A 19,032-nucleotide genomic window follows, 5' to 3' on the forward strand; every position below is an offset into this window, starting at 1 on the left:
GCGGGCGCCCTTCCTCTGGGCTAAACCCCCAGCCCCTTGGGCTTCTTTTTTTTTTTGCCGGTCATGGGGCCTGAACTCTGGGTCTGGGCACTGTCCCTCAGCTCTTCAGCTCAAGGCTAGTGCTCTACCACTGGAGCCACAGCGCCACTTCCGGCTTTTTTCTTTTTGCTTATGTGGTGCTGTGGAATCGAACCCAGGGCCTCATGCTTGCAAGGCATGCACTCTACCACTGAGCTATCTTCCCAGCCCTGGGCTTATTTCTTAACCCTGCTGTGTGTCAGTTTTTATAATAGCACTTATTACCTATAATGCTGTGAGGATTTAAATGGTTATCACCATGCCTAACATTTAATGAATACTCAATAGATAAAGTTATTGTGTCATTCCAGGAATCACTTTGCAAAGGATGCCAGATTTAGCTGTCTATAGCCACAACTGGCAGAAAGCTTACTCTGTGCCATGAATTTAAGACCTTTTTAAGCCAGGAGGGAGCTAAGACTCAGTTGAGTTCAGGGATTTTCCAACTCAGGTTGAGTGGGTACCAAATTCATGCTTCCTTACACAGTATTAATGGTGCAGTGGTGAGTATAGCAGCTTTGGTGGTTTGTTACCTTCCAAAGCCATGCTTCAAAGATAATTTAAGGATCAAAGAAAGCCCCGAAAGCTTTCTCTAGTACATTACTTTTGAGCTGTAAGCTCTGGAAAGCTAAAAAGGTCTGCATGGGAGTGGACAAGGAAATTTGAGAGCATGAAAGCTATGGCTGAAAGGATGATGGGGTTATTGGAAATTCCAAGAGTTCTGGCTGGGTCTAGAACTTGCAGCAAAGAATGAATGGGAGGGTAAACAGTGTCCAAATAGAACTTGTAAGTGCCTCAGGGTCTGGTGCTGTTGGCTCATACTGTAATCTTAGCTACGCAGGAGTATGAGATTTTCAGATCTCCTTCAAGGAATGCAGGAGCGTCTCTGAGACTCTTTCCTCCAATTAACTAACAGAAAACTGGAAGTGAAGCTGTGCCTCAAGTAGCAGAGCTCTAGCTTTGAGCCAAAAAGTCACTAACATCACACAGGCCCTGGCACAATAAAAAAAGGTTCTTGATTATATGAAAAGTGGCATCTCAAGATGGCTTCAGGGAGTCTATTGTTGCAAGGTAATACAGTAAACTAATTCTACAATTTAGCGATTCTATATATTTTAAATGAGCAATAACTTTGGATAGCTTTGAGGTATTCAAAGGCTTTAATGGAAATAATTTGTTTACTGTACCATTATGACAAGGAGTGGTTTTTTTTTTTTTTTTGCCTTTATCACAAAAAAAATGTGTTAATTAAAAATGTCATGTTACCCAGCAGGCTGAGATACAAGGATCTAGGATGCCTAGAGAGCCGGAAGTCGAGCTGTGGCCCGAGTGGCAGAGCGCTGGTCTTGAGCACAGAGTTCGGAGCAGCGTCCAGGCCCTGGGCTGAGGCCCCAGCGTCTCCTCGCTCCCTCGCGCGCACACACGGGCATCACAGAGACGCATGTGTTTTCTTTGGGTGTTGCCCGCTTAGGAAGGTAACATTTCTACTTTTTTATTAGATCGTTTAACTTTCCTTCCTTGCACGTCTAAACACCACAGGCGCGCGAAGGAGAGGGAACAGCACAAAGGCGAGCGCGCAGACCCGGGGGGAGAACGGACTTCCGAGGCCGACGATGCTCGGGACAGCGCTTCGCGGACGTCCGGGGAGCGCGGGCCGAAGCGCACGGCTGGCGCCCCCTTTTAACCGCATCGGTGCCGGCTCCAACCCAGCCACTTTCGGGACAGCCGATTCGGGACAGCCCGGCAACGGTGGCCCCCCAGGCGGCTGAGTCACTCAGCGGCCCACGCCGCCTCTCTTCCCGCGTTCAGCCTTTACCGAGCTCGCCCATCCCAGCCCACGGTGGCTTCCTACCCCAATGGGGGGTGGAAAGAGCCCTGACCGCCCTTCCAACGCCGCCGCTCCGCGCGGGCCCTGCAAGGCAGCCACGGACCCCAGAGCCACAACGGGCGCGCGCAGGGAGGCTCGAGCGGGCGCGCAGGGAGGCTCGCGCACGCTCACCAGGGCGCAAGCGCCCCGGGTCCTCAGCCCCTGGCGTCTGCGGTGACGTGGCGACGCGGGGGGCGGAGCCAAGATCTGTGGCGCGAGGGAGGGGGAGGAAGAGCGAGGTGAGCGCGGACGTCAGAGTGGAGAGCGGAAGGTCAGCGAGGCTCGGAGCGGAAGTGAGACTCAGGAGCCTGTCCGCCATTGTGGACCCGAGAAGCGGAGAGCAAGAAGGGGGAAGAGGAACGTGCAAGCGGAAAAGACGGGCCCTTTCCGCCGACTCCCGTGCGCGAGGCCCGCTTTTCTCTCTCTCTCAGCGATCGGCTGCAGAGGCGGCCGCGGGAACAATCATTCGCCGAGGGCGGCAGCCGACTGCTGTGAGTGCACGGGGAGAGGCCCAGGCGGCGGCGGCGGCGGCTCCTCTCGGGTTGCGGTGAAGAATGTCAGCCACTAGCGTGGATCAGGTGAGGGAGCCGAGGCCCCAGGCTCGGCGGAGGCCTGAGCCCCGGAGCTCCACCCTCGCGCGGAGCTCCGGCTCCTCCCCGCCGTCCCTGCCGCCGCCGCCGCCGCCGGCCCCGTAACGGTGCCCGCCCAGGAGCGCAAGTTGCTGCGGTCCTGTGGCCGGGGCCAGGCTCGGGCCTGGGCCAGGCCCAGCCTGCGCTGTGTCCGGAGCCCTCGGGCAGGGGGCCGCGGGGCCGGCGGGCGGGCGGGCGGGCGGGGTTCCGCCGGAGGTGAGAAAGCCCGATCCTGGGGTCCATGCCCAGACGGCAGCTCGGGGCTGGGACCCCAACCCTCCCGCACACGAAATGCGTAGGGCGGTGGGAGGCTTGACGCTGGAGGTGGTTGGAATATTGGAGGCTGCGGAAGATATGGTGGGTCTTACTCCTCCTACGCGGATTGTTTAAAATAACTTGTTTTTGGTAATGTCTTTGATTAACAGACTTTTTTTTTTTCTCTTCTGTTTACCGCACCCGGCGTCTTGCTACAGAGACCTAAAGGGCAAGGAAATAAAGGTGAGCTGGGACATACATGCATACATATATATGTATATATACATATATATGTGTGTGTGTGTGTACATAGATATATTTATAGTACTTTTCAATGTTGCTCTCATGTTGCCTTTATATTATGTCAAGTTATTTTTCTTCCATTTTTTTTTTTCCTTAAGAAAAATACAGGATTCGGAAAAACATCCCTCAAGGCTAAGACATCAAAACTTGGGGGTAGTTTCTGGCTTTGAAGTTTCTTTTAGGGAAACCAAAGTAGTAGAAGAAACTGCTTTCTTCGTTGTATTATTTCGTTCAAGGAGATATTATTGTTTATGTAGTGGTATATTTTTAGTTTTTCATTTTATTTGTGTTATATAACTTTCACAAGTACTAGTCCATATGTATCCGTTAAGTGTGTTTCCCAAGTGGACATTTTATTTGCCATGTCTTGATTGCATTGACACTTTTGGAATTCACATAATGTCCCGTGTCACATTAATGAAGATCAGGCTGTTAATTGTGGATTCCTAAGTCAGTTGCAAGGAGGCCACATTGGAGGGAACTCAACAAGCATGTTGTCTTGCTAAATAGCTCTGCTTGCAAGGTGTGACTCAATCTGGCATTTTACAGAGGGCCCAGAAGGAAATCATTTATGAGATTTTCTACTAGGATTATATGATTTACTCTTTAGTAAAAGTGCTAAATCTATAACATTGTAAAACATAAATGTGGTTTTTACTTATTAATATGGAAAAATGTCAGCTGACTGAAACATGACAATCATGTGACATTAGTAACTGTAGAACAATAACTGCCTTCTTGGGACAGTGCCAATTAAATAACGTTAGAGTGTATTATGTATTTATAAAGTTTTGAAATAGGGTTTAAATGACACTGAATAAAAAGATACTTCCTGTTTTTTTTAAAATTTCAGTAACTATTACTTAGAAAGTGGGATGTGTAATAGCTTTTTAGATGTAAGTTTAACATTTTTCTTGGTTTTCTTTAAATTCTTCTTAAGAGTTTTAGTTAGGAATTAGCCAATTTGAAAAGAAATAGGTTCTCTTTACACAGATTGATCTCCTATAATTTTGTACTACATTTTATATAAGAACTTGTACTTGCTAGATACTATGGTATTACATAATGCAAAAATTCATTGCATTAATTAGAGGTGTTTTCTTTCAATACCTACACTTTGAAATTTAAGTATTTCAGTTTTATTTTTAAAATGGTTTTCTATATTGTAAGAATAAATCTTAGGGGTGTTATGTTTTAAAAATTTTGTAAAACTTCTAAATTTAAAAGGGGTGATCCATTAACTATTTTGCTAGTATGTCCATAGGAAGTATTTAGATATGGAGATATGTTAAATGTGTGGTCATTATTCCCTAGCATAAATTATTTTATCCTAGATCTATGGGGAAGTGGCACTTTGCAAGGCTATTTGAAATGCTAAGTGTCTTGTGTTACCTGCTCTAAGGTAAGTACACAAATTCTGTAAAATACTTGTTTGGTAAAGCTAATAGATCATCTAAGTGTTCTAAGTCCTATGAGTTTGACTTATTATAAGATCATTTCATTTAGTTATTGACCTAGTGATCTATTTGATATTATAGACCAAAATTCCATGTAAACTACATTATATCATAATGGCTGATATTACAGATGTAAATTAGCTACAAATTACATCACATATTAACAAATATTTTGGATCTTTATAAAGTATAATCTATCAGTATTTTCTCTCCTTTTGTTTAGTTCATAATTTGATCCAAGGATAAGATAATGGACTTGGATTTTTTGGGATCTTGAATTATAACACTGTCTGTAGCTACTGATTTCCAAGAGAGTTTGAACACTTTTGTTACAATCTCCCCTCTAGAAAGTATTACTAGCCTTTAATCCTATTGTGAAGAGGATTGTTGTAATTACAGTGATTTATTGTTTTAGTAGCCATTGTAGTTGCTGGATTTCTTCTCACTTTCTGAGGAGGAAAAAAGCTACTGGTCTGAAAGTATTAGTAATGTAAGTTGCTTTAAAATATTAGATACTACAAGTGCACAAATATACCATCTGTTATTGGTATTTGTATGCCTTTGAAGGGAAGAAGAATTACAAGGCCAGGTCTGAGCCAGCAGTGACTTAATACAAGTAGCTGTGTGTATATGAGCAAAACTCTGCCTTAGCTGACATGATGTTCAAGCTAGTGAAATTATTTTGCAGTATTTGTGGTTACTTTCATTCATCAGAAAGCATAGCTATTTTCTTGATTTACAACTTTCATATTCTCAGTTTTAGTCTTAAGTTCAAAACTTAGTGAGCTTTTTAAGAGTGCATGTCCTCTAGAAGATGGTGGCACTTAAAGCATTATCATTTTCAGTTGACTTATTGTAATTTCACAGATGACTGTTTTCTCAATTACCTTCAGCTGACACCTGTCTTTAGTGTCTTTGATTTTTCTTATATCCTTATTTAATGTACTGAAGGAAGGAAAAAGATTCTTTTTGTTTTTTGATGGTATTGGAGTTTTAACTTAGGGCCTTGAACTTGTTGGGCAGGTTTATACCACATGAGCCACAAATCTAGCCCTTTATTTCCTGGAGAATTTTGGATTCAGCCTTTTTTTGCAGTAGCATTTTGATTTTTGCCTTGGCCAGCCTGGGCCTGCATAGTTGGGATGACACTGTTCCCAGCTTTATTGGTTGATATGGGGGAAGGGGTGTCTTGTCAACTTGCTCTGGCTGGCTTGAACCTCAGTACTTCTGATTCCTCCCAAGTACCTGAAAGTGTAGATAAACCACTGTACCTGATACTAAAAAGAATTTTTTTTTCAAGTTTTTCATCTTTAGTAATATTGAAAGTTTCCAATTCAGCACATTATATTAGATGTACATTTCATCAGCGTCACCCCATCATTTTCCATCTATTCCCACCTCTTCCACCCGCGCAGGTATCCCAGTTCCATTTTCACATAGGAACATTGATTATTATTTATGTATTTGTTTAACACCAAAAGGAATTTTTTAATTGCCTTTAAATTGTTCTAAAGTGTCTTTACTAAGACAAAAATACTCTTGAAGTATGATTAATAGTTGAGTCTAACAGAATGTCCTTATGTGAAATATCAGAATTCTATTATACTTGGTAAAGATAGTACCAGAGAATAGTTGTAACTTAAGAGTATCTGTTGGTCCATAATTTAATAATGACATTATATTACTTTATTGAAAAGTAGAAAGTTTGCTTGCTAGAAGAAAATTGTGCTGTACCTTTAGTTGTAAGCACTATGGATGCAAGGGTCACATGCTTTCCTAGGTTTCCATGCCTACGTTCTCCTGTCCCTTAAGTTTATACTAAGAAATACTGGAAAAGACAATATTATTTCCTTCCCCTCCTAATGGAAGGACCATGTTCTGCATCATTTTGCACTTTACAAGAATTAGGTTGAATTTGAATAAGTTTTAATGTTTGAGAAAAGTAGCTGAAAATGCCTTATATTTTGGCAATATTGTTTTATCTTTTCTCTATCTTCCCCCCCAATAATTTCACAGCTCTTTCCTATAATTTTAGGCTTCATTTTATTAATAATCCTCACAACATTCCTCTAAGGAGATAGAGGGTATATGGTATTGTCGCTGTTTTTATAGGTGGGAAAACATGATGCACACATCTGTTGACTTTCCTAACTTGATGTAGTCAGGACCAGAACAAAGAATCACCTGGCTTCTAAGGCCCATGTTCTATCTTGATTTGACTCTGTTTCATAGAGCAGAGGGAACAGGCGAAGAATCATGTAAGTCATCTGTTCTTTTTTCCCCTGAAGAACTTTTATGGACTGTGGAACTGGATTGGATTTCATTACTATCTAATATTTTCAGTCTCCAATACATTAGATTGTCATTAAATAACATTCAGACACTAAAGTCTTCATGTATCAGTTAAAGTTTTTAAAGAAAGGTATTCTGAAACTCAAGGGCTAGTTTGTATCTTACTTGAGAAGTCTGTTAATTAGGTACTTTTTTAACGTATCAGCAATATGGACAAGATATTTGAGAATTTATATGAAAGTTGTAACTTCAAAATTATTGGCTGTTTTTATAAATATATAGTGTCCAATACTGAGGATTTTTTTTTCTAGGAGTAAAAAGTCCATGCATCATTGCCTTTGGTACAGGAGTAGTAAAACTAGTGGGTAAAAACAAATGTCTTGAACTGCAATGATTAGGCCCAGGCTTAAAATGTCACTGGATGCATATCCCAAGGCACCCTCTTTATTTTTGTGTGTGTGTGTATATAAATTCTGGAAGACATGTTTAGTTCAACCCTAGCTCCAATGCAGAGCTTATCAAATACAATTAAACTACAATGGAATCAGGATCAAGCTGACCAGTTCAGGTGGCTCCAGAGGGATCATGAAGTATCAAAAAGTCTACTTTGAAGACTTATCAGTACTATTGCTCATTGCCTGGCAAAGCATTAGGGGTTGCATATATCTTTGTCACTGTTAACCAGTAATTTTTAGGTGATGGAAACTGGTGGCAAAATTAGAGAAAGTGAAGGTGTTACTATGCTACAAAGAAACACACCACTTAAAAAACTTCTACCTCCATTTTTTAAAATACTATGGCATTGTAATATTCAACAGTAAATATTTAAATATTGAATAGCATTTTTAAAGATTGACATTCCTCAGAAACTTGAGCTATTCTCATATTTCAGTAGTACATTTACATAGTGCTACCGTATCAAATTTAGCCTAGTAATACTTAACCTGCTTTTATATTATTGCTTCATATTTAGTACTGTTTGGATCTTATTTTTAGTGTAATACTTTCCAAGATTACTGAATATTGTCATTTAATACTGAAATGACATGAATAACCTCCATGAACAGACTAGTCATCAGAGAGTTAGAGGGATTAGGTCACTACTGGAAGTCCCCTGTCTTTGTGATGAATTTGGAATTTAAAACAGGACTTTTGTATTCTGTACTCTGAGGTATTCTGAGATGTATTTTGAATAACTTTGTATGTAGAGCATTTATAGAAGTGACCTCTAAACAAAAGTGTGCCATTCTAAATTACTTTTGACTTATTTTTTCTTGTGTCTCAGGAGTAATCATGGTTATCTTTGCTTTGTTCTCACTGTACTTTCATATGAGTCTTTTGCTTACTTGTCCCAGGGCCTTTGTGCATTCTAAACACGTTCTTCCTGCATGCTTGTACTTTTTGGTTTAGAAGTAAGGCCTTTGTTTTGCTTTTAGAGATAATGTCTTACTGTTTTGCATAGTTTTGCCCAAAATTCATTGTATCTCAGGTTGGACTAAACTTGATCATTCACCTGAGTCAACTACTTCCCATGTGCTGGGATTACAGGAATGTACTACCATGCTTACCCTAAGTGACTTTCTTTTGCTTTTGGTTTTTGTTTTGCTTTTTTTTTTTGGGCGGGGGGCGGGGGGGTGCTGGTCATGAGGCTTGAACCCAGGGCCTGGGCACTGTCGCTGAGCTTTTAGGCCACAATGTCATTTCTGGCCTTTTGGTATTGAAGAGTCTCAGACTTTCTCTGGCTAAGCTGCCAATTCTCAGGTCTCAGCCTCCTGAGTAGCTAGGATTACAGGATTGAGTCACTATACTCAGCAGGCACTTGTTTAATTTATATTTTTCATCTGTTTACTTATTTCAATAGTTTTTGGTCAATGGTGGGGCTTGAACTCTGGGCCTGGGCGCTCTCCCTCAGCTCTTCAGCTCAAGGCTAGCGCCCTACCACTTGAGCTACAGCGCCACTTCCGGTTTTCTGAGTGGTTTACTGGAGATAAGTCTCATGCCCTTTCCTGCCCAGTCTGGCTTTGAACCATGATCCTCAGATCTCAGCCTCCTGAGCAGCTAGGATTACAGGCAGGAGCTACCGGTGCCTGGCCTCAATATTCTTTAAAAGGAATCTTAGCTACATTCTTTGGAGGTGTTGAAGACATTTACTGGAATGTAAGATACAGATTATTTCAGGGCCAGACATACTGTATAATGTCAGAACTTTGGATGCTGAGGCATTAGGATCTGGAGTTTTAGACCAGCCTGAACTACCTAGTAAGATCATGTCTTGAAAAATGTAATTATTTAATTCCTTATTTACTTTTATCAGATTAATAGATTTTAATAAAGGCAGAAAACCTTTAGAAATCTGGTGTCTACAGCACTATTTGAATAGCTATTTTCAATCTAAATACAACTTAGGGAACCTTATTATAGGGGAACCAACATTATTATATAACCACAATATTGAAATTGGGCATATTTTAAGTTTTGAGAAGGGGACATATGTATATAGCTTTTGTTTATATAATCTTGGGATGTATACTACAGAATTTCCTAGTTTTCTGTGACAAATGTCTAAAATTAAATTAAGCCTTACTAAGGTACTTCTGTGAATAAACCCTTTATAATTCTTTTTGAGTTGACTTGAAAAGTATAAAAATATTAGGCTATATTGTGACAGTTACAACAACTAATGCAAATATGTTTTTTAGTTTCAGTACAAAACGGTTCGATTCATCAAAAAGATGCTGTAAATGACGATGATTTTGAGCCATACTTAAGTAGCCAGACAAATCAGGTAAGTCTTCTGATCGTTTTAGATTTTAGGAAGTTCAACTTCAGTATTTACTTCCTTTTTAGTTATTCAGTTCCTTTTTAGTTATTCAATTCAATGAGTGAATTAATTTAGTTGTGGGTTTATGGGCCAGGAGAGTTTTCCTTAGAGATGATATGCAGATATGCAGATGAGAATTATTTTTGTATATTATGGTTAGATTTATTTGAATGTTGAAATAGTTTAATTTTTTATTACCGCTGTATCTTTGTAATAACCAAATAGGCTTAGTTAGGTAAAAATTTTTATATGAAGGGGATTGGGGGTGTGTGGATGGGATGAGGGAAGAGTTTCTTTTTTTCTTTTTTTTGGTTAAATATAGTATATTCTCTCTCTCTCTCTCTCTATTTCTCTCTCTCTATTTTTCTCTCTCTATTTCTCTCTCTCTCTCTCTCTCTCTCTCTCTCTCTCTCTCTCTCTCTCTCTCTCTCTCTCTCTCGCCCATCCCCAGGCTTGAACTCTGGTCTGGCACTATCCCTAAGCTTCTTTTGCTCAAGATTAGCACTCTGCCACTTGAGCCACAGCACCCCTTCCAGCTTTTTCTGTGATTTAATTGGAGATAAGAGTCGCAACTCTTCCCTGCCTGGCAGGGCTGGCTTTGAACCTCAATCCTCAGATCTCAGCCTTCTGAGTAGCTAGGATTATAGGCATGAACCACCAGTGCTTGGCTAGTATTTTCTTTTTATGAGGCATTCCAATTTGAATTTCACTGGAAATTACCTCAGATGGCGTTGAGATATAACTCAGTGTTAGAACACTTCTGTAACAGGCATGAAGCTCTGAGTTCATACTCTGATGCTGCCAAGAAAACAAGATTGGTGGGGGTTGAAGAAGAGTGACAGAAGTGAGTCTGATCAAGGAACATTATTTGCATATGTGAACATGTTAAAGTGAAACACAACAAATTTGTGTTCATAAAAAATGTAGAGAAAAATTACAAGTTTTGGGCTGAGGACATTTCCCATGTGGTAGACCACTTGCCCAGCAAGTGAGAAGCTGTGAGTACAATCCTCACTATGAACAAAAAGGAAAAAACACTGCAGGTTTAAATACAGCTTGGTAGTGTTAAAAATAGAATTATAAAGATTGTATGAACACTTTGTGGTGGCATGGAGATTCATCAGATTATTAATAGCTGGTAGTTTTTAGGTTTTTTTTTTTGAGGGGGCAAAGGACTGTTAGGGGAACATTGCACCTCTGAGGTGTACTTTTAACCCCTAGTTTGTTTTTTGCTATATTTTATTTTTTCATTCTTGTAGATTATACTCAGAACCCAAGGTATTGTCCTTGAGCTTTTTTGTGCAAGGCTCCTGCTCTACTAAAGCCATAGCTCACTTTCTGGCTTTTTGCTGATTAAGTGGAGATCAGAATTTCACAAACTTTCCTGCCTGACTGGCTTCAAAGTGGGCTCTTCAAGATCTCAGCCTTCAGAGTAGCTTGGATTACAGGCATAAGCCACTTGTGTCTGGCTACCTAGTGGTTTTAAAGATGTGTATATTTACTTAATTTAAACATTAGAAAACAGCAGAAAAAATGGTATTGGGTATCAGTAAATAATTCATCATTTCTGTTACTAAAAATCATTTCTGTATTTTTAAAACCAATTTCTTTTTAGTTAATGAAACTTGTTGCTTTTGTTTTCCCTAAAAAATGATTTGTGGAAAATATGTTATAAAATTTTTGTCCTAGATTCTTAAGACAATGAGAATTATATTACAGAATTTATCAGCACAGTTAAAAGTTTGAAAAAAATAGTTTTCAGTTTGTGGATTGTGTTATTACTTTTTGTGTTATAGAAAGCTGTAATTGTGTTCAGCTTCATGTTGGCCATTTGTTCAGCCACATGTTCCCTTCTGCTAATCTATATTCCTAGAATATATTGGAGAGGACTGTATAAGTCAGAAGAAATTAAAACTGGTGGTAGAATCTGCAAAAGTATAGTCTTGAAAGGATGAAAACAATTCATTTCTTATTTATGTGTTCTAAATTTTATGCCCATAGTAATAACTTTATGCTTTTACCTAAAAGTTATGAAAGGTTATATCTAAAAAGGTAGAGAAAGGTCATTTGTAAAATGTGAAATTTTAAATATATGTACATTTAAAAATATTTTGGCTCTTATAGTAATCTCAGTTAACATCTCTTATGTCAGTGTTTGCTAAATTTTTTTTTTTGAGGAATTCTAATATTAAAGGTATATAGTACCTGTTCCTCTTAAACAGTTTCTATGTTCATATAAACTTAAGAAATTTATTGGATTAAACAGTTGGGTCTTTTTTTTAACTATTTGGTTTCAGACTTTATATTAGGAGATGCATTTAAACATGAATTTGAATGAATTCTAAGAGAAGATATAATATAAAATTTCTTTGACTTGTTCAAACTCTTAGAAATTATACATGGACTATAAAAGACATTTGGGAATTACTACCTGAAAGAATTGTCTTATTGTTTTATTTGGTAACAGATTCTTTACATTTCTTCATTATTTGTCACAAGGACTTAAAATGGTTTTTGTCACAAGAAAAGTTTTTGTCAGAAGAGTTTTTGTTATTCTGCACAGGCGTTTCAGGAACTGCCTAGGGGAGACCACAGGAAGGATTCCTTGATCCCATGGGTATGGTAACCCTCTGCTTTTTATCTGTTTTTACATACTAGCATTCTTCATCAGATCTTTTTTCTGTGAAAGAGTTTTTAAAGTGTGCTAGAAATAATATTATTATTTTTTTTTTGTGTGTGTGTATTACTGGGGTTTGGACTCTAGATTTTGCACCTGCTAGGCAGGCATTATAACTTGACTCAGCTTTTTTTTTTTTTTTTTGCTTTAGTTATTTTTAGGTAGCATCTTTCATTTTTGCCTAGTGTTGCCTCAAATTGTGAACCTCCTGTAGATGGAGCCAAAGTATGCTACCATACCTGACTTGTTGCTTGAGATGAGGTCTTGAAAACTTTTTGCCCAGGCTTACTTCTACCTATGATCTCCCAATCCAAAGTAGCTGGGATTACAGGTTTAAGCCTCTGTACCTGGCCCATTATTAAAACTTTTGAGTGTGTTGAGAATTGAAATCAGGGCCTTCTGCATTGCTAAGCAGATAGGTTATATCCCCAGAAAATCTTTTTAAAGATTGTAAAATCATTTACAAATGAAATCAGATGACTTTTTTAAATTCACACTGTTGTGTTTTATTTGAGATAAAAGTATAAAAGTTTTGGTGTAATATGTACAAATGGAAAAATATGAAATTTTAATTTTAATTGGTTTTAAAGGAAGTATTTCAGTAGGCCATGTTTTGTCTTTTCTTTTAGTATTTTAGCAGTTGTCATTTGATGGTACCAAAATGTTGAAGAAGGCACGTTTATACGCTACAGAATGTTGAAAACTGGCTTTGTATAGAGAAACATGGGAAATTATCTGAAACTTCGATGACATGTTATATAAAAATTTTGTTATCCATAGCTACCTAGCTAAAATGTAGAAATAAAAACGTAACTTTCTAAGGAGTATTAATAGCAAAATTTAGATATCTAGTATTTAAGTTTCCTTATGGCCCAAGTGGTTATTGGTATATGTTAAAGTTATGCAAATATTTAGTAATTTTTATACACTTGGTCAAATTGAAGTAATTCTTTTAATAAAATAAATTCAGGTGGATATACACTGTGTTTTTGAAATTAAATCCCTTCATCTGATTGTGAAGTAATAACCAACAAAACTAAGTCTTTGAGTAGAAAAGGTGTTTAATATCTGGCTAATGATTTAAATTATTTAAATTTAATTCATATCAAAGCTCAGGGCTGCTGTATATATAGCATACTTCTGTTACACAGCTATAACTTTTTTCTTCTTTGTTCCTTTGTACTGGGTATTGAACTGAGGGCATTCAGCATGGTAACCAGATGTTCTACATGGCTACATCCCCAGGCCCTATAGTTTTCAGTTTCTTAGGTTTTTTTGTTTTTGTGATTTATTTATTTATTACTGTGACTTATTTATTTATTACTTACTATTTTTTGTTGACCCTGGAGCTTGAACTAAGGCCCTGGGCACTGTCCCTGAGCTCTTTTGCTCAAGGCTAGTGTCCTACCACTTGGAGCCATAGCTCCACTTCTGGTTTTCTTGAGCCATAGCTCCACTTCTGGTTTTCTGGTAGTTAATTGGAGATAAGAATCTCATCCTGCCTGGGCTGTCTTTGAACTGCAATCCTCAGATCTCAGCCTCTTGAGTAGCTAGGCTATGGACTTGAGTTACTGGTGCCAGACTGTTTTTGTAATTTTAAATGTCAGTCTTTCAATCTTATACTTTTTCTCCATAGTTCTTCTGAAAAATTTAGTGATTAAGAATTCAAAAACTCATGTTTCAGTTATCGTTGTTGAAGATACCAGGTAAACTGTAATAGCATACAGTTTTGGAGAATAAATATAAAGAGTTAGGTGAAATAAGCCTTACTGTATTTATTGGAGAATTATAAAGAATTCAGAAAGTAAAATAACATTTTAATTTTCTTTTCTGTTCTGCTATCACTATTCTTTTTTTTTTTGCTTTGAGCTTGAACTTAGTGCCTGGGTACTGTCCCTTAGCTTTTTTGCTCAAGGCTAGTGCTCTACCACTTGAGCCATGCTCCATTTCCTACATTTTTGGTGGTTAATTGGAGACAAGAGTTTCACAGACTTCCTGCTGGGCTGGTTTAGAATTCAGTTCTCAGATCTTAGGCTCCTGAGTAGCTAGGGTCGGTCATGGGGCTTGAACTCAGGGCCTGGGTGCTGTCCCTTAGCTCTTCACTGTACCACTTGAACCATAGTGTCACTTCCTGAAAGGCCTTATCATTTTATCAACAAAGAAAGAAATTAAATGATCTGATGAGATCACTGCTCTAGAAAGAATGTGAATTGAGCTCATCTTAGAGACTATTAAATCATACTGTGACTTTCATGTTTGTAAAGGTTGAGATTATACCACCTACATTGTGAAAAGAATTTGAAGCAAGTTAGTATATAAATATAACTAGGTTTTTGATGTATGTGCTTGACACTATATTTCCCTTTTCTTTTCTTCTCGTTTTTTTGTGGATCATGGGGCTTGAATTCAGTGGGTGCTGTCCCTGTGCTTTTTTGCTCAAGGCTGGTGCTCTACCACTTTGAGCCACAGCTCCACTTACGGTTTTCTGGATAATTGGAGATGAATTTCATAGACTTTCCTGCTGGGGCTGCCAGGAAATTCTCAGATCTCAGCCTCCTGAGTAGCTAGAATAGGCATGAGCCACCAGTACAAAGCCATCTTACTCATTTCTTAAAAGCTGGTTGTTAAAAAAATTTTCAAATGCAAAGAAAGAATTTTAAGTGAACACCGTGTATCTACTCAAGTTCTGCCATTGAACATTTTTTAATATCACATACTTTCTCATCCTTTTCTGTAATAATGTTTTTCTTTTATGCATTCATTGTGTGTGTCTCTGTGCACACCCACTTACGCTCACTTAAAGGCTTAAACTCAAGGCCTGGATGCTTTCACTGAGCTTTTCCAGTTAAGGCTGGTGTTCTACCACTTGAGCCACAGCTCTATTTCTGGCTTTTTAATGGTTAATAGAAGACTTTGCTGCTTAGGTTGGCTTAGAACCTTGATACTCAGGTCTCAGCTTCCTGAGTAGCTAGCATTGTAGGTGTGAACCACTGGTGCTCTCTCTCTTTTATGCATTTCAAAGTAAGTTTCAGACTTGATACACTTGCATGTTAGTGAGTAATGTTACATATTTTATTGCTTTCAAAGTAAAATTTGCATAGATAAAATGTATAAAATGTTCATTCAGTTGGTGACTAGACAGACGCATATATCAGGGATAGTCCTTGACAACATGTAGCTAGGGAAAAAAGTCCTTCATTTGTAAGCTTTCTCTTTGAGCTTAATTTTGTATTGGACTCAAGGGATATATATTGAACTATACTGTTTTGTAAACTGCAAGTTTATTATAATTGCACAAAATTTATAGAGGTCAATATGATATGGATATAATGTGAAATAATTTACTGTAGGAGATAGTTTAGCATATTTTTTGTAGAAAATATTTGAAATTTATTAGCAATTTTATCCAATGAATTTGGCACCATTACTCAAATTTTATAATATAGCTAAAAAATCAAAGCACTGTATTTCTCCTGATATCGTTTTATCGTCATCTCCCACTATAACTATTATTGGATTCTCTTTTTTCTGAGTTTGATTATTTTAGATGAGAATAAGTGATGTCTAACAGCACATGTCTAACTGTGCCAAACTTTTTTACTTAGCATATTGTTATTTTAATTCCATGCACGAGCCGGGCGCTGATGGCCTGTAATCCCATTAGGCTATTTGAGGATAGCAGTTCAAAGCCATCCTGGGCAGGAGAGTCCCAGTTAACCACTAGAAAACTCGAGAGGCGTTGTGGCTTAAGTGGTCCAGAACTTGCCTTGAGCTGAAGAGCTCAGGTTTCAAGCCCCACGACTGACACCCCTCCCCCCCCAAAAAAAATTCCATGTACATTCAATTTTTTTTCCTTTTGAATTTTGAGTACTATATACCATGTTTTCTTTATCCATTCATCAGCTGGTGGATATTTAGGTAGATTACCTACCTGTTTTGTAATGAACTTCACAGGGAAATCATCTCATCAATGTACATATTTTACATTGTCAGTATTTATGCTATAGGTAAAGAATTTATGTACCTGTTGTACAAAAGTATGTTTAGTTTACCCATTGATTATCCAGTGATTATTTTTACTTTTTTTTTTAAAAACATTTCACTATTGCCCAGGCTGATCTCAAACTCTAGGTGACCTTCCTGTCTCAGCTTCCCAAGTTTTGGGACTGTGGGCATGTACCTGGCTTATTGTACCATTTTTATGTTTACGTATCAGTATTGTTTTTCCTCTATTTTAATTAGCTCTTTTGAGTGTGTTTCAAGTAGCATATCTTTAAAAGACCTCAGAGCATAGCTCAAATGGTAGAGCACCAGCCTTGAGTGAAAGCCAAGTGAGTACAGAGTGCAAAGCGTTGAGTTCAAGCTCTAGTACTGGCAACAACAACAGAAAGGACCTAGTAAGATTTCACTTACTGAACAATTTCCAAATACTAAATAAACGTATTAGATGTAAATTATCTGTCATTAGAACCAACTCAGACGAGCTAAAAAGTAGAATTAAGTTTTGAATTCCTTTCTGTCATCGGTGAATAGAAATTTTCTTCCTCTTCCCTACCAGAGTAAATTCCTCTCATTGATATTCTACTTTGGTGGTAATTAAAAAGACATCTATCTTAACATTGAGCAAAGCATACATTAAAATCCAGTGTTTATATATTGAACTCCCTGTAGGCTTCTCTTTTATATGTCTTTAAATGTAATACTATTTTTGTACTGGTGCTACTATTGTACTGGTTTACTTCATATGAATATTGTCAGTTTTCTGTGTATATATATCCAGTAACTGTTTATAATTCAATAGAGCTCACAAATGTGTACAACTAGGTTAAATGTAACACATGAATTTACAGATTTGAAAAAATATATTTAAGTAAAATTATTTAATATGAAGTGTAATTGAAAATTTTCTTCATTTTTATTTTTCTTTAAACAGTAAACAAGATTTAGATTTTTTTTTTAAAGTGAATTTTTTTCCCCGCTAGGGTTGCTAGATTTGTTAGTTTAAATGTAATCTCTGAGTCAGGTGCTGGTGTCTCACACCTATAATCCTAGCTATCAGGAAGCTGAGATCTGAGGATCATGGTTCAAAGCTAGCCGAAGCAGACTCATCTGCCTGACTCTTACCTCCCATTAACCAGAGAAAAGCCAGACATGGAGCTAAGTCTCAAGTGGTATAAAGAGCCAGCCTTAAGTGAGAAAGCTAAGCAAGTGCAAGTCTTACACATGGAAAGAAAGAAAATATAAACTCAGTGCTATAGTTATTTTAACTTTAGAGAATTGAATCATTTAGAAAGATAAATTAGTTTTCTCAAATAGAGTCGACTATTGCAAAAAAATCAGAATGTTTTAAGTAGTGTATAATGTTATGTTACATTTATATTGATACACTGTTTTTGAGCTCAGTGCTATATCACTGAGCAACATCCTCAGTTTCTGATACATACATAGTTTTTTGGACAAAGTAGCCCCAGAATTCCAAGAATATAACAGAGCAAACAGAAATTGGGTTAAGAACTTTATTCCTGGGAACTTAGAATGTTTTATGTTAAGCAATTGGCCTTAATGGTGTTGGCCCTTGTTTAGGCTACTAATCGTTTTTTATTATTATTAGTGGTAGTAGTAGTACATTTGGTGTCTTTAACATTTGGGGCTTTAACTCAGGCCCTGGCTACCTTCTCTGAGCTCCTTTTGTTCAAGGCTAGTGCTCTGATCACTTGAGCCTTAGCACTACTTCCAGCTTTCCCTGTGATTAATTTGAGATTAGACTTTCACGATCTTTACTGCCAGAGCTGTATTAGAACCGTGATCCTCAGACAGCCTCCTGAGTAGATAGGATTATAGGCATGAGCTTCCAGCGCTTGTCTTGTTATATATTGTATAAATTCTACAAATTCTTAAGATCCTCCCAGACTCAAAGGTCATACCTAAAGCAAAAATTGAAAACTCTTGTCAGGTTATTATTTGACATAAAGCATTTGTAAGAGATGTTCTTAAAATACTTTATATTTTTACATTGGCTTCTAGCAAATTTGAGTGTTTTCAATTGTAGAAGTAATGGGATTGGTGTCTTGACTTTTGGCAAATTAGTAAATGCATGATGACTTAGTATTTAAAATGGACGTTGAGTTGCAGTAATTCTGGAAAAAATTGAAAAGAACTTACCCATTTCTAAATTTAAGAACTTACAATAAGCCAGTTTTAACTTTTATTGCATAAAATTTGAGAAGTAGAGGACATTGTAAAAGTTTATCTTTTAACCTTAAGAAGTTAAGATAAGAGTTTTGTTTTACTTTTCAAAGTGAAGACAGTAAAAATAAAAATCTTGGGTCATTAACTAACATTTAAACTAACTACCACTGTAATCTTGAATCTCTTTTTTTTTTTTCTTCTCAAAATGTAGCTCTTCATTTTATTTTTTCCAAAACACATTTTTTAAATCTTTGAACCATCATATAAACTGGTATTTAATTTCATTTGACATAGTTCTCAGCTTTATTTAAGTTTTAAACGTAATGTTTTAATATATAGTTTACTTAAAGCAGACTGACTTAATTACATTGAATGCCAGTGAAGTTTATGAATATGCTTCTTGTAGAAATTTCAGTATTTTAAAACTGACAGAGCATTGTGACCCTTCAAACAAAAATAATCCC

General features: G+C 37.6%; 1 protein-coding gene across 12 annotated transcripts in view; it reads left to right on the forward strand.

Annotated features, from left to right (window-relative positions):
• Window positions 1-2,167: 2,167 nt before the first annotated feature.
• The window catches only part of Ythdf3 (YTH N6-methyladenosine RNA binding protein 3), a 35,183-nt gene continuing 18,318 nt past the window's right edge, over window positions 2,168-19,032 (forward strand). The window contains exons 1-6 of one of the 12 annotated variants that reach the window (XM_042666735.1): window positions 2,199-2,523; window positions 3,048-3,072; window positions 4,467-4,534; window positions 6,702-6,847; window positions 9,581-9,666; window positions 12,266-12,319. In XM_042666735.1, the coding sequence (XP_042522669.1) occupies window positions 6,790-6,847; window positions 9,581-9,666; window positions 12,266-12,319 (198 nt within the window). In that variant the 5' untranslated portion in view covers window positions 2,199-2,523; window positions 3,048-3,072; window positions 4,467-4,534; window positions 6,702-6,789. Of the gene's footprint in view, window positions 2,524-2,822; window positions 2,932-3,047; window positions 3,073-4,466; window positions 4,535-6,701; window positions 6,848-9,580; window positions 9,667-12,265; window positions 12,320-19,032 lie in introns of those variants that run through there. The other 11 variants (XM_042666755.1, XM_042666746.1, XM_042666763.1 and 8 more) reach the window with 11 other exon arrangements.

Source organism: Dipodomys spectabilis, unplaced genomic scaffold (genome assembly GCF_019054845.1).
Source record: "Dipodomys spectabilis isolate Male_0828 unplaced genomic scaffold, ASM1905484v1 ptg000015l, whole genome shotgun sequence".
Classification (NCBI taxonomy): Eukaryota; Metazoa; Chordata; class Mammalia; order Rodentia; family Heteromyidae; genus Dipodomys; species Dipodomys spectabilis.